General features: G+C 41.3%; 1 protein-coding gene across 4 annotated transcripts in view; it reads left to right on the forward strand.

Moving 5' to 3' along the window:
- CARMIL1 (capping protein regulator and myosin 1 linker 1) overlaps positions 1-23,239 on the forward strand; it is a 263,519-nt gene that overhangs the window by 93,547 nt on the left and 146,733 nt on the right. For all 4 annotated transcript variants that reach the window (XM_018556313.1, XM_018556315.1, XM_018556314.1 and 1 more), the window contains exons 4-5: positions 674-733; positions 16,840-16,961. In XM_018556313.1, the coding sequence (XP_018411815.1) occupies positions 674-733; positions 16,840-16,961 (182 nt within the window). The remainder of the gene's footprint in view (positions 1-673; positions 734-16,839; positions 16,962-23,239) is intronic.

Below are 23,239 nucleotides of genomic sequence, written 5' to 3' on the forward strand. Positions count from 1 at the left end.
CTGTTACAAAGCCCTTTCCTCCACGGTCTGATTGTCCCTGGCCCACCCCTTTCATTTTTTGGTTTTCAGTTTTCTCAGTCATGAGCATTGCGCGGGGCATTCTGCCTATAGTTGCCCACACCTCCATACTAACATTCACCCATTAGGATGTTTTGATATTTGGAAACTCCTTCCAAGAGACAGCCTACTGCTTGTATCAGGTCTGGGGGCTCTGAGGCAAGGTGCTGGGATGTTTTATGATATGTACTGCACCCTATCAGCCCCTCCCGCCAGTCATGATCTATCTGCATTGCACAGACACCCAGTGATGTCACTGGATCCAAAATAAGGTATATAATGAAAACAGGATCACAGTAAAGTCATTCGAATTGGGGGTCCGCATTCGGCTTTCACTCTATTTCTGTGTTTGCATTCGAATTTAGAAGACTGACAATTCACTGAGCCATTGAAAACTAAAGTGAAGGTATTTTTGCTGTAAATTTGAGGATGAATGACTCCACTATCTGCAGCTACAGAGGTTAGTGAAGGCTTGTTTTAGAGCTTGTGTACTCAAATACTTGCACAAACTTATGAGTCTCCATAGTCTGAACACAGTTCTACTTAAAGGCAGAATTAAATTGTAATGTATTTAAGGGCATGGTCATGCTTTAAATATTTTTTTTTTCCCTTTCAGCTGGAATTAACCTTCAGCTATTTAGAAATACAAGGCATGATCTGCAACAAACCGGGTTATGTAAGTATCTATCACATATATATTATAATAAGCCTTCAATTTGAAATAAAGTACAAAGAATATTTCTAAATGGCCGCTCCATAATTTATAACCTAGTTTACAATGCCTACAAAATGTGTTCAATTAGAACTAATTGGAATGATAGCAGAAGAGCTTCTTATAAGAGTGGGCAACACTCACACTTGTATTGCGCATTAGCGTCCTGACTGACAGAAGGTATGCCAGATAACTCTGCGTTCCCATAGAAAATGCCACATTCTCTCTTTTAGCTGTCAAAGCTGAAGTGGTTTCCTGCTACAAAGGTGTATTTCTATTCTAGTTATACTGCTATTTTTGTATGCTGTATCCCCTGAATGTACGCTGTGCAAAAATTATACCAGAAAGGATGACAGTCTCTTATTAATAAGTGCAAAGAAAAATAGACTAGAAACTGATGAATGCAATCGGATGTATATCAAAAAATTATATACTACATGCATGGAGCTAAGGCAGCAGTACTTTAACGTGGACCTTTCCGTAAGTGCAAGAAGGCAAAAAATAAATCCCTGACATTTTCCAATAGGTTTTCAAACAGCTGTACTTTTTTCATAAAAAGCAGTCCAAGTGACTTCACCCAGGTTTAGATTATGTCATCAGTCTGCTGCATAGACAAGGAAGCATTTTCTTTAGTCTCCTTTCCCTCCAGTAATCAAACTGAAACTTGAAACTTTGTAAGGTGAGGGGCTATGACAGGTGGATGATCAGTGTCGAACAGCCAAGAACGACTCACGGGCACCAGGAGCTACATGGTTGTGTAATCTCTGAGCCATCACCTATGCCTGAGAGATATATGCTGACCCTAGATAGTTCCTGAACAAAGATGGCTCTGTCTTTCTTCCAGTAATTGGACTGAAACCTTGTACTGTGTCACAAGGTGAGAGGCAACAACAGGGGGCTAATCAGTGTCAGATAGTTGTTAGCACAGCCAAGAACAACACTTGTTCTTGTGGCATCAGTGTTGTGTTATCTCTAAGCCAGCACCTTTTGTCTGAGAGGTAGATGCTGACCCTGGATAGTTCCTGAACTTCTCGCACAAACAGCACCCTGTACAAAGCATCAATGGAATGCTTAATAGCTCTTCCTCAAATATAAGAGTAGCTCCCCCTGGTATTTTGGGTGTTGCTGCCCTACCTCCAAATGCCGGTTCTGGAGGAATAACCAGCTTCCTTTTTTGTCTCTCACTCATTCCCAGCAGACCTTGGTCCCAACCCTTGATGACCTGTCCAGCGCCTTCAGTGAAAAGTTACTTTCTAGACATGCTGCTTTCAAACTCTGTGCCATCTTCCAGCTTCCGTTTGTAATGCACGTTGAGGGTTTCCCCTTTTACGAGATTTAATGGGGCATTTTTTCACTCTCTTCTTCACCTCAATTTGTAATGTCTTGCTGTTGTCTTTAGAAAAAGCTGAGGGTTGCAGGAAGAGAACAAGTACGCAGCAGAAAGGTGCAAGTAAAATAGTGTTCATGATGGCGGCAAATTGTGCTTCAAGCAGTTAAGTCGCACACAGTTCTATGCCCTCTCCCCAGTCTGTCAGCACATAAAACCACCAATTTAAGGTCAAAAGGGTTTTTAAGCTATTTCAAGTGCTGATAACATCAGTTACAATGAGTGCTTGATGTCTAAAGGTTTTAGCTTTCTGCAGAATCAGATATGTCCCTGAGCACTGCCGCTGATATAATCTTTTAGGATCCTATGGATATACTGTTTTAGGGTCCTATGGAGACACCCTTGTGTGTGCTAGTATGTTTTGTATGTCTCCACAAACACGCAGAGACAGCAAGGCAAGTCGCTCCCCGCTCACTCCACCTTCCTTCTCCAAGCTAGTAGATGGAAAGCTGTAGTCTTCTCTGTTCCTTGTGATATTGTACAGGACAGGAAGTTCAGGGAAAGGGAGCCAGCTGTTTGGAGACATGATGACTGTAAGTGTTTGGGCAAAAAATATAAAGAAATACTTTCCTGGGCAATGTATATTTGATTCATTATTCGAAAAAAATGTTTCTTTAATACTACTGCAAAGTGTGTGGAAACGTATACAATTGCACCCACATTGGGTGTATAGCATTTTTAGTATTTATACTTGTTCAGAAAGTTTACCCAATTTCTCATTCATGCAGACATTACATAATTAGGTGTTGTGTTTTTATGTGCGTGCACTGTAAATGTATTTAACACATAATTCTATGCACTGAGAAATCCGTTTTTCCAGAATAAAGACTTGATTTATTTCTCAGCCTTTGAAAGCACTGAAAATGGTACAAATCACTGCAGTTTGGTCTCATGGCGACACATGAATTGTGCCTAGTTAAAGTGATGAAAAAGAAATCTGAACAAAGAAAGTCTATCTATCCTTCTCGTTGCTGCTACACAACACTAGGGGGTCTATTTAGGAAAAAGGAATTGTGAAGTCCCAGCTTTTACTATCCTGTTATAACATCAGCATTGGGGTAGGAATACATACTAGAGTTATTTTTGATAATATAATCAAAGCTTACTTGAAAAAAATCCCTTTTATGTAGTGAGTGCTGCCTTCTGTATGCCCGTCACTGTCAACAACTTCCTGCATTATCAGTGTGCTTTGTATCTCTTTCCCTGCTGCTTGATGTGATGTATTCTCGACTTCTCAAGACTACTTAGAGTTGTTTCAATTCTATGGTTTTAAGTCAGGATATAATTAAAAAAAAAAGATCATCTGGTCCTTGGCAGGTCTTAAAATTAGGTAAACTCAACCTCAGATTAACAACAACACATGACATATTACACATGCTATTATTTATTTTACAAACATGAAGCCAAATGTGAAAATCTAAGTAAACCTTATAATTCAATAGCATGTAGAATCCCCTTTAGCAGCAATAACTTGAAGTAATCGTTTTTTGTATGACTATCAGTATCACATCGTTGTGGAGGAAATTTTGGCCCACTCTAACTTACAACCTTACTTCAATTAATTGAGGTTTGCAGGCATTTGTTTATGCACAGCTTCTTAAGGTCCCACCACATAATTTAAATCGGGTTGAAGTCTGGACTTTGACTGGGCCATTGCAACACCTTAATTCTTAGATTTTTCAGCCATTCTGTTGTAGATTTTCGGGTGTGCTTGAAATCATTGTCCTATTGCATGACTCCCTTTTGGCTAAGCTTTAGCTGTCGGACAGATGTCCTCACATTTGTCTCTAGAATACTTTGGTATACAGAGGAGTTCACGGTAGACTCAATGACTGCAAGGTCCTCGGGTCCGGTGTCTGCAAAACAAGCCCAAATCATCACTTCTCCATCACAGTGTTTGACAGCTAGTATGAGGTGTTTGTGCTGATATGGTGTGTTTTGGTTTTCACCAAATGTGGCCCTTTGCATTATGGCCAAACATCTCCACTTTGGTCTCGTATGTCTAAGGGACATTGTTCCAGAAGTCTTGTGGTTTGTTCAGATGCAACTTTGCAAACCTAAGTCCTGCTGCCATGTTCTTTTTATAGAGAAAAGGCCTTCTCCAGGCAAATAAACCTTACTTGTTCAGTCTTCTTCCAATTGTATGTCATGAACTTTAACATTTAACATGCTAACTGAAGCTTGTAGAGCCTGAGATGTAACTCCTTTTTTTTTGTGCAATTTCTCTGAGCATTGCACAGTCTGACCTTGGGGTGAATTGCTGAGAAGTCCACTCCTGGGAAGAATGGCAACTTCCTGGAATGTTTTACGCTCATGAATAATCTCTCTCACCGTTTAATGATGGACTTTACATTGTTTGGAAATAGTCTTATAACCCTTCCCCAATTGATGGACAGCAACAATTGCTTCTCTAAGATCATTGCTGATATCTTACGTCCTTGGCATTGTGTTAACACACACCTGAAGGCTTTGTTGTGACAAAAGGAAGTGCATATTCACAGGACTAAGTGAAATTGTGTTGCTGCATTGAGGAAGTAAATCCTATGGGCATCTTTAATACATAGGTCCCTAAATGTCTAAATCCTTATTGTTATTAGGAGTTGGATATAATTTACAGAAATTCAATATAGAAATACATATTTATTTTTAGTATTTGACCATAGAGAGCCTTTAACTAGCAATTGCCTTTTTAGTATTCAGAATCTTTTGCACAATGTATAACGCTATGGCTGCGAATGGGGCAAAACTAGATGTTCTTAAGGCATTTTCTCCTGAATGTTCTTAGTAGAGGTGCATCTAAATTCAATTTTGAAACCGAAACTAATAAAATTATCAGACCGAAAAACTATTATTTTTGTCTAACCTTTTTAATTTTTTAATAAATATTTTTTAACTTTACTGTCGGGGACTCTGGGAAATATCAGGGGTCTAAACAGACCCCTGATATTTCCCTTTTAAAATAGAAAAAGAGATTGAGAACATAGTCCTTAATCTCCTTTTCCTGCAGCCCTTGTTATGAATGAACAGGAATCCTCTATACTGAGTGTTTCTGTTCATTCATAACTTGTGGAAATAGTATGTTTACTATGTCCAAAATCATGAATGAACAGGAAGTGATGTAGAGCATTTCCTGTCCATTGATAATTGGGGACACAGTAAACATACTTTCTGCTCAATTATTTACTGATCGCTGGCTCCCCATCCTGACTCGCTGTCACAGGAGGCTGAGAGGGTGGCGCGGGGAGGAGAGCTCGGTCTATTTCGACAGCTGACTCCTTCCCCGCACTGCCGGCTCGGCCTCCTGTGACGGCTCAAAGCTGTCTCAGCCCTCACACCGCTCTCCATCCTAATCTGTTAGAGGAGGCTGAGCGGGGAGGTGCAGCAGGAGAGCTCGGCCTCCTGTGACATCGCAGCTCACATCCCTCTCCTCCCCACCCTGCTTGGTGGTGCCTGAACGTAGAGGGGACATAGATCTGCTCCCAGCTAGGAAGATAGAAGCATAATTTCAGCCGAAAGATGGTACATTTTCAGCCGATGTTTCAGAGACCGACATTTTTTTTTAAATGTATTGCATCCAGCACGGCTTGTATTTGACATATAAATTCATAGAATAACCTATGTAATAGTTAACACATTATGATTACATCCAATTTGGCAACATTTGAAAAAACCAGATTCGCTAAATGAAGACATACAAGGGTATTTTTGCAGCTTTCCTGCAAAAGCTGATCGAATTCAGCAAAAGCTGACACAGAATTTTTTTTTAATATATATAACTAGAACCCTACATGCCAACTGTTTTTACACATTTTAGCAAGCCGGCAAACAACCATTGAATAGAGCAGAACATAAAATTGCCTTACATTTTTAAAAGTGATTTTTCAGGTAGACATTTATTCTAGTTCCTAGTATATGGTGTTGTGCATACATATTCGCCGACTGGACTTTTCAATATTATGTATTGTGACAACTTAGAATTAAATGGATTTTCTTATTATTTTATATCACACAAAAAGTCTATAGTGGAAAATACAGTTTTACACCTTTTCTAAATTGTTTACGAATATACAAATCTGAAAAGCCTTAATTAAACACGTGTTCATCCCATTTAAACACATGTTTATCCCATTTGCTGGCAAGCGCCTTAATAAGCTCCAGCTCTACCAACTGACTTCAGAAGACACGGCTGAATAACGTTCATTTGTGTGTAATTAAAAAAAATCATAAACTTTGAACATCTACTGTAGCATTTCTTAATCCAATTTTGAAAACAAAGTATATGTCACAACCATAGTTCACGCTAGAGTACAAAACTAATCTTACTAGTCTTTGTACAAAAATCTATAAGGGGAATTTAAAGTAATACGGGAGTTGAGCGATAAGAAGAATTTATCAAAACTGGAGCAGGCAGCATCTGGAGCAGTTGCCCATAGTAACCAATCATCTTCTATCTTTTATTTTCAAAGCTTAACTGAACAAACTGAAAAGAGAAGCTAATTGGTTATTATGGACAGCTGCTCCAGATTCTCTTTGCTCCAGTTTTGATATATCCCCCCACTGTATAGCAAAAAGTCAATACTGCTCATAACCATGAGGACCCCCACAGTAAAACATGGTGGGAGTAACATGTTGTGGAGATTACTTTCATTGGAAATGGTTAGGAAACTAGCGGGGATTGAGGTGGGGAGGAAGGAAGCCATCTAAAGAGCAAATTTTATATTTAAAAAAATCTGTTTCAGTGTGCAAGAGTCCTGAGAATGTTGGGAGGTTCACCTTCCAGCAAGACAGTGACCCTAAGCCAGCCAAAGCTACACTAGAGTGGTTTAATACTAAGAACCTAAATGTCTAAAGCCCATTTTACACATTACAATGTTTGTATAATCAATTTCAGATTTACCAAAACTAGGTATGCATCGATGCCGGTTTTTCGGTATCAAGTGCGAGTACCGATATTGTTTTTTCGGTACTCGCCGATACCGAATACTGATAGCAGAAGTCCTATTGAGGAAGCTGGGCGGCGAGTCATTACAAGCTGCCCGGCTTCCTGATTGGCAGTGAAACCGGCTCCATGCTCCCTCATCCCCATGTGACGAGGAAGCAAGGAGCCAGCTTTCAGGCCAATCAGAAAGCCAGGGGCGGGTAATGACTCGCTGCCCAGCTTCCTGATTGGTCAGGAAGTTGGCCAACCAGGAAGCAGGGCGGCGAGTCATTACACGCCCTCTGGCTTCCTGATTGGCCAGGAAACCAGCTCCATGCTCCCTGGTGCCAATCAGGACGCCAGGTGGCGTTTAATGACTTGCTGCCTGGCTTCCTGATATCGGAAGTTCCATTATCGGGAGCATTTGGGCGAGTCAGAGTATTCGCCTAAATACTCGGTATCGGCACCGACACTAGTATCGGTGCATCCCTAACCAATACTATGTAATCTGAAGACCTAACTAAGCTATCCAATCAATCTGTATCCAATTAGGTAGGTGCTTGTGCTGCACAATTGTTGGTAGATCCAAAGGAGTCAGATTGTTAAAAGTGTGGTGAGCTTTAAACTATCCAAGTTATAGCCCAGACATCATTTATATTGAAAATCTGTGGCAAAAACTGCTTCTCGCCAGTGGTCTCATTTAACTTGACAAACATTGAGCAACTGTACCAAGAAGAATGCACAAAAATTGCAGCAACAATTATTCTCACAGCCGTAAATCTACCAAGTATTAACGACATAAACACAATTCCCAAATATACCTTTTGCTTCATTTAACAGATCTGAACATATCAGGTCTGACTTGCACTGCAAGGGTTAAGTGCTCATTTTCGTCTAGGGTCTAAATAATAAAGATATACTCCCCTGAACCTCGGTCCCGCCTGGCTCCTCCACTCTGCAGCCTCTGTCCCCCACTCCTCTGGTGGTCTAAGAATAAGTGAATCATCATGTCTAATACAGTGTATTGGATGTGAGGATGCCGAGGGACATTCCATGGCTGGAGTGGAGGTGGATAGAGGCTGCAGGGACAGATCCAGCAGCCCTGTTTGACCGAGGTTCAGGTGAGTATATCTTTGACATTTTAGACTCTAGACGAAAACTAACACTTCTTCTTTAAAGGAGAACTATGTGGTGAGGGATTTTAACTCAACCTCACAGTTCGAGCCGACGTGTGACAATTAAACTGTCACACGTCGGCTCAATAGAAACCGGAAGTGAGCAAACACCTTTGCTCGCTCACTTCTCGATCATGTCCCTGCAGAGAGCGGTGACTGTCAGTCACGGCTCCCTGCAGGGATCCCCTCCCCGCTCCCATCCTCCAGCGCTGACTGGCGTAACGGACGGGGCGGGTACAGCTGGCTCTGCCTCTAGATAGGCAGAGCCAGCGGTCCATCACGCAGCTGGGTGGATCCAGACAATAATGTGGAGATCCGTCCCGGCTGCGGCGGTCTCAGTATACAGCTCGCTGTAGCTCGCGATATACTGAGCTTTGGGTGACGGGAGGACACTAGTTTATGTCCTCCCGTGACCCTTAGGAGAACTATGGGGAAAAACACTTACCCCATAGTTCTCCTTTAAAGATGATTCCTTTGAGAACTGGGCGCACTAACATCGTTTTACCTTTTGATAAACGAAAAAAAGTTTTTATTTAGATTTTTTGTGGTTAAATTAGTGAGTGAGGAGGGAGTTCCAACAGCTGATTTTATTGCACGTAGAACCTTAAACTAAGCATTATAGCATTGTTCTACTTTTTTTTTTTTTACAATGCTTATCGTGAAAGTAATTTTTTGTGTCCTAAGCACTTTGAGTTTCATCTGTGGTGAAAACAGTTATTGCGTTTTCATGTTATTAAAATTAATTTTTACAATCAAATATGTAATACGTGTTCCATGCCTAGAGTGACACTTTTAAAGCCCCATTTTTTCTCTTTTTTGCTTCAATTATACCAGGGGTGTGGTGTCCTGTTTTCCCGGGTGGCTCAGAACCGGTATTTGTATGCGTTTTCATGTTATGTCAGAACTTTGAGCTTGTTATGTGACTTATGACCCACAACTAATTAAAGTGAATCTGTGCCCAGGCACTAATGTATTTCCATATTTTAAATTAGCAGTAAAATCTCTTTAGAACAAGACCTTGTTCATTTCGGTAGCTGTAGGCATTGTTGAGCAATTCATCTTCAAATGTCACATTTATTGCAGTTTGCAATGCTAATTTGTCAGATATGAAAAAAAGAAAAGCTACACTGTCCTAGGTCAAGTGACGAAAAGGTCCAGGGAGTTGTGTGCCGCCTAGATTGTCCATTACTGTCATATTTCCTACTTAAATGCAAGAACAGCCTTATGCATAATTGTATTTCTATTGAAAACTAAGATCTATGTTTATAGTTAAGGCGCTGGCATACTAAATAATTTATGTGGTGCATCTCTAAAATTAGCCCTTCATTTTTTCTAATACATTAAACTTAAACTTGTATAATTTATTTACAACAGCAAAACATAGATATAATGAAAACAAAGCTGTAAAGATCCAAGCAAGTGTAGACGAACCATTAGCACTGTTTTTTTTACCCTGCCATGCTGATTTTTGGGTAGTCGCCTTAATGTTCCTGTTGAATCTATACATATTGTCATAGCAACAAGTCATTTTCAGGATAATCTGCACAAACTGATTGATGACAGCAGTAATGGAGATAATTGTTCTCTGTAGAAGCACAATCTAGACTGTCATATGGGTGGCTGGCAATTTAAATGGACAGAAAACAGCTTCTCTGAATGAAATGTTATACTACAAATTTAGCAGTGAGAATCTGACAGCAGTCAAGACTTGTTTAACTCTCCAGTTCAGTTTTCAGTTAAAATAGAGACTATGGGGTTGATTTACTCAAGGCAAATATGCTGTTCATTTTGCAAGGCAATTTTGTTTTAGCTTAGTGAATGAGGTGAAGCTCTGCTGACTTCCATCATCCAATCATGTCCAAGCAAAAATCCTTTATTATTTTAATTCCCCGTGATTTGGTATTCTTTGCAAAGTGAATTTTTGCCACATTTACTAAGCTGTAACTCCCAACTGTCCTTCATTTGGAACCAAATCCATCTGCCTCTTTCCTCCTCAGTTGTGATAAGCCTGGTTTTGCCCAAGCCCACTCGAAATGTGACTGATGCTCCCTCCTTCCTTTCCATTCAGTTGCGGAGAGGTGCATTCCCCACAGCTATGCATTTCAAAGAGATGACCAATGCCCCCATCGCAACTTCCGCCACTGGTTGGGGCTGGAGGGGTAGTAGCAGTCACCATTTTCAAGAGACTTGGGTGAACTCTGACAAACTGGGTTTGCACGAAGCCCAGGCTCATCTCTACTCTTCAGTTGTCCCTCTTTAGATATCTGATGTACATGTATCTATGAAAATGTACTATTTAACTACCAAAAGTGTTATTCTGCACTAAAACCTTTTTTTCTTATGTCTCAATTATAGTGTTAACTATTTTGAAAAGCCAGTATAAAGGAAAAGTAATGGTAAAAAATAAATTCTGGAATTAACCAGTCATTTTTTGGCATATAATGGGGTGGCAGGGGTGTGTCCATCGCCTATATATAACGGGGGGGCATGGCAAGCGTGTGTCCAGTGCATATATATATAACAGGGGTGTGTCCATTGCATATATATAAATGGGGACATGGCAGTGGTGGACCCTGCCCAAACAAACTTACAATCTAAGAGGAAGGAGACCAAAAACACAGTAGTGGGAATGGGAGACTGCAGATGTATACCAATACAATGGGAGGGGATCTGGGAGTACTGTGAAATGGGAGCAGAAGGGAAGGTTGTATAGGGTGAGAAATGAAGTGGAGAGATGATACGCTTCTCTAAAGAGGTGCGTTATGAGGGATTTTTTTAAAAGTCTTGTAGGGATGGTGAGAGTCTTCCATAAGGTGGGGGCAGCCCTTGTGAGGTCCTGTAGACGAGAGTTGGGTGTGCGGATGAGTGAGCAGGATAGTCTCAGGTCATTTGTGGAACGGAGGGGCGATTTGGAGTACATCTTCTAATTAGGGATGAAATGTAAGCTTGTGTGCGGTTATGCAGAGCTTTGTAGGTAAGGCTGAGAAGTTTGAAGTGTATACTAAAAGAAACAGGAAGCCAGTGCAGAGATTGACAACGGGGTGACGTATGAGAGTAGCGAGAGGTAAGGCAGATGAGTCTGGGTTAACCGTTCGTGATGGATTGAAGGGGGGAAATCTGGGCACGTTTCGGGCCGATGAGAAGAAGGTTGCAGGAGTCAAGTCGGGAAATGATTAGCGCATGGACAAGCATTTTGGTGGTTTTCTCAGTGAGAAAAGGTTGAATTCAAAAGATGTTTTTCAGATGAAAACACTATTTACTGATGGACTGAATGTGAAAGGAAAAGGAGAGGTACAAGTCAAAAATAACGCCAAGGTGTCCTGTGGAGTAAAGGATATGGTTACTCCATCAACCTGAAGAGATGCTGTAGATATGGGGGTAGCCTTAGCGGGAGGAAACATGAGGAGTTCGGTCTTAGAGAGGTTTACTTACATGAAGCTTATCATATTTACTTGTACTGTATATTTACCTTATATTTACTTTATTGTGTTTTTGTAAACGGTCTTCTATACTCCCTATCATAGCTTATATCACTCTGTGTCTGGGTGGGTTTCCCCCACCCCCCTCCTAAATGAAGCCATTATATGTTGCTGGCTTTATTATATTATTGCTAAAAGTAATTCTTTTAGAATGTCTTCCTGTAGTCGCTTTGACTGGTTAACATACCAGGATGCCGACTTTGTGATAGTTGCTTAGTTAAAACAAACACTAGGTGCACAACCCCTCCAAAAGACCAGAAGCCTCATTAATACATTTAAAAGGTCTATCGTTTTACCTATGGCAGGCAGATCTTTTTCTTTTTCATTTTCTAACATGCACTGGTACAGAAATCTAGGTGCTGCGTGTGACATTTCTGCTTTCAGATACCTTTAGAACGCTAAAACCCAAAAAAACACCAATATACTGCATGAAGCAGGGCAAGTTCAATCCCTTGCATTTCCCATCCAAATCCATATATCTACACTCAGATAAATATTGATCATAGCTACACTCTGGTGTGTGGCTGGCTTGTCATGGATGTATCTTTCCTTGTTTAATTATTTAAATTGTATTTGATCTCTTTGAATAGAACACCAAAAATATTCCTTAATCCGCATACATATAAATGCGTTAGTGGAATCATTAGCTTTCCTAGCCTGGAGCTTAACGTAATAATATAGCCAGAAATATTTGCATGCATTCTAAAGTATTGCATGTTAAAGGTTATATTAGATCTTATGAAATTTTTCGCTACTTCAATAGCTGTGGTTCAATGAATGTCTCAGATCAGCTTCCTGGCATTTGAAAGTTGCAAGAAACTGGAATATACGTTTGAAATTTGTCATATATACACACTGACTTTTCTTTAGAAATGTGGAATTTGGTGACGATAAATGCAGACCAAGGGAATAGTTTTCTTGAAAATAACTTCAAATAAATTTACACTTATAGTGTAAAGCAGGGCACATCCCCTATACATTATTCTTTAATTACATCTCTGGGGATCTTCTGTGTGATATATGAACCGGCTGTGGAGCCCAAAGCACTCAAAGCTTTCCTTTGTCAATGATCTATGTATTTGGAATAGGGTTTCAAATCCTTTTCTATAGCTTGAGATCTACACACACCAAACAGTCAAGTTCTGGAAAAGAAAATTCACTTAATGGGGTAACATATGTGTTCTGTCTGTAATATGTGTGTTACAATGTATCTACTTTTAGTATTGGGCTGTACATATTTTTTTATTTTTTTTTATTTTTTCAATCACAGTCCAAAGTTGTGGTTTAATGGGAAAGGATAGTATTAGACAAATTCACATTCTGAAGCAATTGGAGAATAGGAATCAAAAGAATTTTCTATCAGTAATACTCATGCAAATATGTCTCCCTGCTACTGTCATTTGTGTCATTTTCTGGTGTTGCCTGTCAATAGGCTGAATCTTGCAGTTAAATTAATAATGATGATTATTAATATTATTATACTGTATATGTGACATATATAAGTGATTTTTTATTTGTGTGATCTCTATGCATAGATAAAGTTTTATTTGCTGCAATTATGACCCCTTCCCCATCAATATGCCAATACATTAAAAAAAACAAAACAACTTGTTTTCTTTGCATAACTTATTTTAGATCCAGTGATGTTATCACTGCGTGTCTGTGGTTCTCTATGCCATGCATGCAGATCATTGCTGATGGAAGGGGCTAGCAGGGTGCTGACCCTGCATCAGTACTCCTTTCAAGAACCATCAGCTCTGTTGCACGAAATTGGTTGGCTCTTGATAGACGTCATGCGCATATCAAAATGCTTTGATGGGTGGGACATTTGCATGCAGACCTTCCTAAGCTTTGACCATGAGTGATGCTGAGCCTCCATGATTGAAAGAACAGGCTGGAGAGGAAAGAGCTTAGATGATGCTGGTCATCCTCCATCCTGGAAATGAGTTGGGCCCTTTCTGTCTAGCTGCAGGTTTTAATACACAGTATGAGAAGCTCACAGTGTGCAGTGAAATCAGAGTAAACAATTTCAGTACAGGAGAGAAGCCTGTAGACTTGTGCAAGACTGAAGGTACGGCCTTAAAATGGCAATTCCTTCCTTTCTTCCCTAATGCTTCTCTCCTTATTGTCTCTCTCTTAGTTGTCTTTTTACCTTCCATTAATGCCATGTTTTTCATAACTTTTTCTAAACCAATCTCACAAAATAGTATACCACTAACTTCTCATTTTGTGTATTAAAATCCAACTGCACCTGAAATTGATATTTCTGTTTTTCATGAAAACTAGCACACGTCAGCTTCTTATATTTGTTTTGGTTTAAATGATGAGCTATTCTAGCAGAATTCCAAGTTGTGGTCCGAGCCTCAACAAATAAGTGATACCCTGCCGACCCCCCTCTCCCCCCCAATAATTAATTAAATGAATGAAAGCAAGGGGAATGGGCGGGTGGGGACGTTCGTGACCCGCCGACGTGGATCCCCTGTGAGCCGTGCCGACTTTAAAGGCACAGGCTCCTCCCACAAATCCAGGCTAGCCTTCGGCCAGCCTTCAAACTTGTCCAACAATGGTGGCCATTACAAAGCCAAACAAAGGGGTCACACTTAATTCTTTCCAATTTAGAATGTGTACATAATAGGGGGATTAAGCTGTAATGTACTAACTCCCATGTCAGATTAGAAGTCCTCAGTAATAAGCTCATAACGTGGGATTGTGCTAATGCTTTCCTGTTACAGTAAGTATGCTCCTGTTTGGTGTTAGAGGTTAGGTATATATATTGTATCCAATATATTGGTAGTGGATGAAGGTTTGGGGGGGTTAAATTGCATCTAAACCTAGTAACAAAAATGTTATATATTGCATCTTGCAAGCCCTTAACTATTTGCATCCAGAGACATTTTTACCCACATGCTAAAATCTGCATTGCTTGCTAGAAAATTACTTAAAAAGCAGAGGTGACAGTTTCTATTTTTTTATGTCTGCACAATTGTTCATCAAATCTATATCTTCAGGAAATAAAACACAAATGAACTTTAGTGCACACAAATACAATCTAAAGCCCAATTTATGTGTAAAGTATAAAAGATTAGGTTGTGTCGAATAAATTGATACCAAACATGTGAAGCCTTAAAACTGTAATGGGCAAAAAATACATTACCCAAAATTGTCCATATGCAGCGCTTTCTAAACCTTTACTGGTCCATTACCATTGAGGCTCCATTACCATATGGGTTTGCGTGTTCCATGCGGATAACCACACGGCATGAAAGCGCGCAATTGTTTTACATACACGCGGATTCTGCACATTTGCGGCTATTACTATAGCCACAAACGTGCTGAATCCGCCCCTAAAATTGTGCTCGGAATATTTTGCGGGACGCGCGGTTTCGTACAGCTACCCCACCACATCTGTCACCTCTGCACCCCTCCTCTATCCACAGCTCTTGCTTCTGCACTCAGGCCCCACCCCACAACATTGACCTCTACATCCAGCTACCCCCCACCACATCTGTCACCTCTGCACCCCTCTTCCTCTATCCACAGCTCTTGTCTCTGCACTCAGGCTCCACCCCACAGCATTGACCTCTACATCCAGCTACTCCCACCACATCTGTCACCTCTGCACCCCTCTTCCTCTATCCACAGCTCTTGTCTCTGCACTCAGGCCCCACCCCACAACATTGACCTCTACATCCAGCTACCCCCCACCACATCTGTCACCTCTGCACCCCTCTTCCTCTAGCCACAGCTCACCTCTGCACCCAACCCCCTACTTTTCTTCTCTCTTCTCCTCTGTCCACTGCTCTTACCTCTACAACCACATCCCCCCACCACCACCAAGGTTCTCACCTCCCCGCCCTCCTTCCCTTCAAGTGTTGAAGGCTTTATGTTTGGGTGAAGGTTGAGTTGAGGGCTATTTTTTGCAGTAACGTGTAGGTGTTCAGACAGTATTTTAAAGCAAATTGTTTTGACAAGTCTATATATCACTGCTTAGTGCTCATACACACCCTCTTAATGACAGCTTATGAAAGAATGTGAGCGGACCAACATACTGGGTGTATCATATAAATGATTATCATTTCTTTATATAGCACCAGCGGCATTGTACAGTAATGTATAGGGTACATAAGCAAACATTGTTAACAATACAGAACATATCAGGAGATGAGATATAAAACTCCTGCTTAGACGATCTTACATTCTCCTATGTAAAAAATAAAACTTAGGGTTGTCTGTTTTTTTGGCTAACAAATGTATTGTATCCACATGCACAAAGGGTTGTCATGACCTGTAAGCCCTAAAATAAACTTCAATCATAACACTGACTATAGTAAAGCATGAAGAAAAATGATATATCATATTGTGATGTGATGAGGTCAAAATGTCAAGTCACGGGAAACACATTGTTAGTTTTGCTAGATTGAGAGTTACAACTAGAATTGCATTGGCTGATGTAGGCAGCACCTTTTTATAGTCATCACAGGATTGTATGGGAATAATTAATTAAACCTATTTAGTTAATATTATAGGGTCAGATCTATCAATTGTCATTCCTATTTTCTGACCGTATAAATACCAGTCCCTATGTATGTCCGTGATGTACATCCTGGTGCAAGGGTTTCCAGCACCCTTGCAGCAGAACAGTTAAATATATTTGGCCTTCTCAGGGATGATGGGGGAACTTGTTATAAAAAGGCCCCTGAAATTTCATGCAGATGAAGGTAACGCCACTCTGATGGCCTTTGCTGTTTTGGCAGAAGTTCTATGTGATCAAAAGGGACAGGTTTGGAGACCCAGCACTTGTGCACATGAGGGCCATTTTGCCAAGAATCTGGACTCAAAAGTATGATTCATTTATAACACTGTGTACAGTATTTCTTCATCCTTTAACCTTTTTTTGCAGTAATGTCTGCCTTTCCAAGCCATAATGCTTTCCTTTTCATAACTATATCCTGTAGTGGCGTTGTTATCATGATTGTAAAAAGGTGGCAAGCTTGTGGTTATGTGGATTTGAGGACACTTGGTCATTTCATATTGCAAAATGCAATATATGTTATTATATGTAGCTATACCTACTCTTCTACTACTCACTCACCTTAAAATTTGTCTTCCAGTTGGCAGTTGAAACGGAAAAGTACAACGTAGCCATGAAAATGGCTTCTTCAGAAGATGTGAACGAGGTGATGGCACATATTGGCACATGTCTTCGAAAGATATTCCCAGGATTGTCACCTGTGTAGGTACCATTACACAAAACTGATCAATCACTAAAGCTGTGGTCAGACCAGATGTGTTGTATTGATTGGTCATTAATGCATACATGTATGGGATGCAGGTTTAAAGCTGACCTCCAGGAAAATAACATTTGGATATTTCCTGTTTAAAGCTGAAACTCCAGGAAAATAACATTTGGATATTTCCTGTGTAAGAAATAATTACTCTGTAGTATGTGTGTACGCTGATACATTTAAAGGAGTAAAATATACTCTTCCCAATACTTGGAGCCAGCATGGGACATTGCAACTGTCACATGCCGGCTCTACATAGGGAGAGCCGAATGATCATGTAACTGCTGATCACTCCGCTCACGGTCTTCTCCCTGCAGAGAACAGTGATTATCAGGCACCTCTCCCCACAGGGATTCCCCTCTCCCTTGTCTGTTCCACCAGCACTCATTGGAGGGACAGACTGGGGATGTGCAGTTACAGCTGGCTTTGGCTCTAGAGAGGCAGAGCCAGCTGCCAGTCAGGCAGCCGTGTGGGCTCTAACAATATTGTCAGGATCCTTCCTGGCTGCGGTACATCTCTGGCCTGTCAGCATATAGCGGGCAGGTCACAAGAGTACAATAGTAAATGTATGAAAGAGAAGTAGAGCCAAAAAAAAGGTTTGGCTTTACTTCTCTTTGAAATGCATGTGTAAGCAGAAACTGTAGTGGTTTTGGTTCAATATTTATTACTTGACAAAGGATTCCCAAAGTGGTAAAGTGATGACACAGCAGAATTCCTTTCTTTTACTACACCTTGTCATTGACTGAAAGTTAGAGGGAGCCATCTAAAGGCAAGAGGGTGTGAAAGAGATTACTGTTCTAGTTCATTCACTTGTGTAGACACATTCACCTTTAACTCCTGAGCTCTATAAACAGCAGAGCAACAGGATATGAGGAGAAGCTGGAAAATGTGAAAGGGAGTGAAAAGGTCCACTTGCTTTCTAGATAGAAAAATGCAAATGATTTATATGCAATACTTTATATTTCCCTGGTTTAATTTTTTTTTTTTTTTTTTACTACTACCCTCCATTAAAAAAAAACAAAAAAAAAACTTCCCTTTAAACCAATTTAGAAGGACCCCATTCAGGCTGGCTTCACACCATTAGGGTAATAATATCTGGTGTGAACACATCTAATAAATCATCTTACTGTTAGTTTTTCATCAGTCCTTTTTACGCTGAAAAACAGGTATGCAGATATATAGATATAGATATGTTCTTCACTAATTTTAAGTTTTAATAAAGCTGAGTAAGAGCATTAAAGCCAGACCCAGCTGCTAATTGGGCATGAAAAGCTGGTGTGTTAGTATCACGTACCTGAGGATGAGACTGGAAGGTGAGGAGGCGTCTCTTGCGGCTTGTGTCCTACAACCCCTGGAGTTTGGAACAGGAGGCCGCAGGACAACGAGGAGCACAAGTGCCATGGGTTGGAAGCAGACATCATGCTAGAGACTTCTTGTAGAGAGGTCAGCAGGCCAGTGATCAGACCGGGCGGACAGCGTTGGAGCAGATTCAAGAGACTGGAATTGTGGTCGAGGAAGCCAAAAGGTCAGGTCCAGCTGGACAGCGAAGTACAAAATCAGCAAGCAAGAGCAAATCCAGAGAACAGGCAGAGGTCAGGGGCAGGCAGCAAGCAGAAGGGTAGTCCAAGGTAATCCAGGTCAATCCAACAGAGACACAGGCAACAGACAACATAAGCTGACAAGACCATTAGCAATGTGGTGCAGGCAGGCTCGTTCTTATATAGTCATCTAATTGAGGTAACTGCATCACTTCCTGTGCACCAGCCGTTTGCACTATGGCATATTTCCAGAGATTGGGCGTTTGCGCATGCGTGGGTGCCATTTTACCCTTACAGTTAGGAAGTCTGTGTAGATTGGTATATTCTCATGATTACTTTTCCCCAGTAATCTTTCTGCGGTAATTGCAACGTCTGTGCAGTGCTGGGTGGTGAAGTAGGGCCCAGCTGGGGCAAAAGATCCTTATCTTGGCTCTCATTCATGGGCTGAGGCTGAGCAAGCTGCAAACCGCACTCCCTCCATTTTGGTAACACAGTCATTTGGTGATCCCTTAACCCAATTGACTAGATTTTGTTGCTGTACCTGCTACTGCCTACCTGAGAAAAAGCAGTACTTGGCATCACTTCAAAGTGTCGCTTTTATTTGTCGGCAAAGGCAGAAAACTTACTTTTAGCTGTGTCTGCCTTTTTACTGTGTAATTGTATGGCAAGCATATGCAAATAGCTTTGCCTTAAAGTGCTGCTGCCAACTGCTTTATAATCTAATTTACATACATTTTCCTTGCACTGTATAGAAGGTATTTTCCAGCTCTTGTCTTTAGGACAGATTAGGGACACCTTTTTTTATTTGATAATGTCACATTATACTATTTGGTGGCATTGTAGCTAAAAAGAAGAAAAAAACATGAATATTGCTCAGTTGCCTCTTGCAAGACTGACAGAAACGGTAACAGTGAGCACTGAAGCCAGCTGTCTGTCTTCTCTTGCTGTGCAGGGAAGAACTGCTGCCTTTTGCACCAGCATGTTGAGGAAGATATTAATTGTGCCTCTACACTACCTTGACAGCTCCTAGGTGCCGTTGAAGAAGATATTTTAGAAACAAGCTGCTGTTGTTTACCAGCTATACTATATTTATTGTATTGCATAATGGCTTTACTTATATCGATTGGATAGTAATGGTAGTAATGGTAACCATAGATACTAGATGGGGATGTTGGAATTTTGTTGATCGGTATCCTAATTCTCAGGTGTAATGATGCCTGCAATAGTGTTAATGTGACATTGAAGGCTAATTCTAGTGAGGGTAATTGCAAAACATTGCAAGAACTCACAATATAAATTTGGCTTTATCTTTATTGTACATTGAGAGATAATGTAGTTTAAGAAATTTTTAAACAGTTGGGTTATACCACCGCCAGCCCCCCATATAATCAACCTCCAACCATCATGCCTTAGTTTTTTGCTATTGTCTTAGGAGGCTACCTATAGTTTTGCTAACCTTTTTGATTTTTTTTTTTCTGAAATCAAGATTTTATTTTGGTGTTTTTTGTATCAAGACTTCATTTATACTGCTTTAGCTTGTCTCTACACAGCAGCTATCCAGATCAGCATATCCTAAGCAACAACTTTGGAGGCCGTACCCAGACCTTGCTGGACTAAAGATTTCAGGGCATGGAATGTAATCTTTGGACACTGGGCTCTGCATTGTGAAGCGTTCCAGACCTTTGTGCACAGTCTTATTTAGCACTGTCCAGGTCTAGAGCTATGGCACAGACTCTGGTGTTACCCAGTCTCTGAAGACTCATGTAGGCTGTTTGGGCTGAAGCCCCCGGGTCATACCTCACAGTTTGCATCATTGGGCATCTCTTTAAAGTTCCTTCTAGTGCCATTTTAACATGGTAATGGTTAAGGCTGAGGGAACTAAGTGCTCACGTCATCCACTTGGTTTTGCATTGGCAATTATTTCCACCATTTAACCTAGAAAAAGCTCTATCCTGCTAGTTGGTGCTCATGTTTCTAAATCACTTTGTGCATCATCCAGTCTCCAGTCTAGTTTCACTGCCCACCTTCAGTGACTTGCTCATGTCTGGCTGACTGTGACCCTCATCAGCACCTGTTGTTTGGTTTTGTCAGTACATAAAGCCTTGTCCTTTAAGGAAATGCATCTCTTTGAACCTGCCCTTCACACTGCCGTTCATGGTAGCTGCACTACTGTTGGCCGCACAAAGGCAGAGTCTGTATCTCACTGAAGCCAGAAGCCCTTTGTCTCATCTGTTCAACTTTCTGCACAAAGCCTCTCCTCCCCTTTTATCTTGCATGCTCAGGTTTCCCCCTGTAGCTCATACTCTAGACCCGACAATCAGGCACCTTTTCATTACTTCTCCATTTCATAGTAAACACTAAACTCTTTAGTGTCCTCCCAGCAGTTCTGGACCCTTCTCCCAGTACTGATTATTATGTCCACCCTAGTTCCTTTTTCCACCATCCCCATTGCGTAACACCCAAGAGACCTTCTTGAAGGCAGGTAGTCTTCTGCTTTTTGCAGATTGTCCAAATCTAAGACAGTCCTATCTTCTGCAGTTTTTGTCTAGATTCAAATATTTAACAATGATCTAGTGCTAGTAATCTTTGCTCATCTTTAACTGAAACTGCTCCACTCAAATCCTGACCAATAAGTCCACTCACCATGGACCTTTTGACCCTTTTTCTAATGCATAGTAGTTTCTGTGCCCCTCTTATGGTTTTGTTCGGTTGATTTAGGGAATTCCTTGAGTCAGGGAATCTGGATTTTCGGCAAGGCGCCAAGTTGGTCTCTTTAGATCTAAAGGTTCCAGACACTATTCAATGCACTCTGACCAGGCAGAAAATGGTCCACCCCCCTTCCTTTCCTGAGAGAACTTTGCTAGTGGATGTATCCTCTAACCTACTCCTTAGTGTACTCCCCATGTTGGCCACTCTTCAGATTTGACCTTTGGGGGACATCATCTAGAGGCTGCAAGATTTTCATTTCTGGAGAGTTTTGAGAGATCTCCCCCTACTAAAAACTGGATCACCTACTCCCTCTGCTAGATGGAGTTGAGTGAGTAATGCGTGACCACACTGTCTTTCCTAGAGTTAAGAAATTGTCTTTCAGATCCTATCTTCTGATCATCAACAATTTAAACAGCTGGAATTCAGCATGGGAATGCTCCTGTTCTTCCTTGCTAGGAAGTATCTATCGCTGGAGTAATATTCAATGCACTCTGACCAGGCAGAAAATGGTCCACCCCCCTTCCTTTCCTGAGAGAACTTTGCTAGTGGATGTATCCTCTAACCTACTCCTTAGTGTACTCCCCATGTTGGCCACTCTTCAGATTTGACCTTTGGGGGACATCATCTAGACGCTGCAAGATTTTCATTTCTGGAGAGTTTTGAGAGATCTCCCCCTACTAAAAACTGGATCACCTACTCCCTCTGCTAGATGGAGTTGAGTGAGTAATGCGTGACCACACTGTCTTTCCTAGAGTTAAGAAATTGTCTTTCAGATCCTATCTTCTGATCATCAACAATTTAAACAGCTGGAATTCAGCATGGGAATGCTCCTGTTCTTCCTTGCTAGGAAGTATCTATCGCTGGAAGGTCCTTTACTTAATGGAGTGTCAGCAGGCTAGTCAAACCGTTTTTTTGATACTTATTTCTGCTAAGAGGGACAGTATAAGACAGAGGCATTTGTAGTACCTGTTTACTGGAAGATAAATGCTCTTCTGTGACTGAGCTATGGTCTTCTGAGGAAGTCTCCGTAGGTCCTCCCCTTTCCTATTTTCAGGTGAATATTGCTAGTTATAACTAGCTTTTCATGTGTAAACTGGGCTTTCTCATATATGCAAGGAAAACATTATTTATTATCTTCATAGCGCTCTGTCAGGTGTTGAATCATTTAGATACTTATGCAGTATGATCTCCACTTGTTGGACCTATTTGTGGATTTTTCCCACAGCACTATTGGACTTCTTTTGGAGATCCCAACCAGGGGCGGACTGACAACACATGGGGCCCCCGGGCAATACATGGTTATGGGGCCCCCTTGTGCTCCGCCCATATACAAGCCCCTCCCACAAGTCCCACCTGTATAAACATTCTTGTGCCACAGATCAGGCAGGCACAACGGGTGGGAGGGGGCGTGGTGGCTCCATTCATGTCAATGGCGCTGCAGACATGCCTCCCACCATCACTGGAACATGTGGTACCTCAATGCACTGCGTACCAGTGCGGTGTGATCGCAAAAAATCAGCCATGCACTATTTTTTGTGTGATTGCACTGCACTAGAACACAGTGAGGGAAATTTATCAAACTGGAGCAGCCGTGCATGGCAACCAATCGGCACCTCTCACTCATTTTCAAATGTTGAACTGAGGAGAGAAGCTGATTGGTTCCCATGCACAGCTGCACCAGTTTTTACAAACCACCCCCCCAGTGCATTGTGGTACCACACGTTCCAGTGTGGGTGGGAGGCATGTTTGCAGTGCCATTGACATGAATGGAACCACAACACCCCCTCCCACCCCAGAACGCAAGGAGCGTTTGTTTATATGATCCAGTGTGTTCAACCCATGGGACTGTGTGGGGAACGCACTGGATAGCGTGAACGGGCCCTCAACTGAGTGTAAGGGCTTGTTCACACCAAATCCAGTGTGTTCCAGCACAGTTTGTTGCTGGAGCACAGTGGATTGCATAATTACAGCCTCCCTGC

This window comes from Nanorana parkeri, unplaced genomic scaffold (assembly GCF_000935625.1).
Source record: "Nanorana parkeri isolate BGI_ZX_2015 unplaced genomic scaffold, ASM93562v1 scaffold233, whole genome shotgun sequence".
NCBI lineage: Eukaryota > Metazoa > Chordata > Amphibia > Anura > Dicroglossidae > Nanorana > Nanorana parkeri.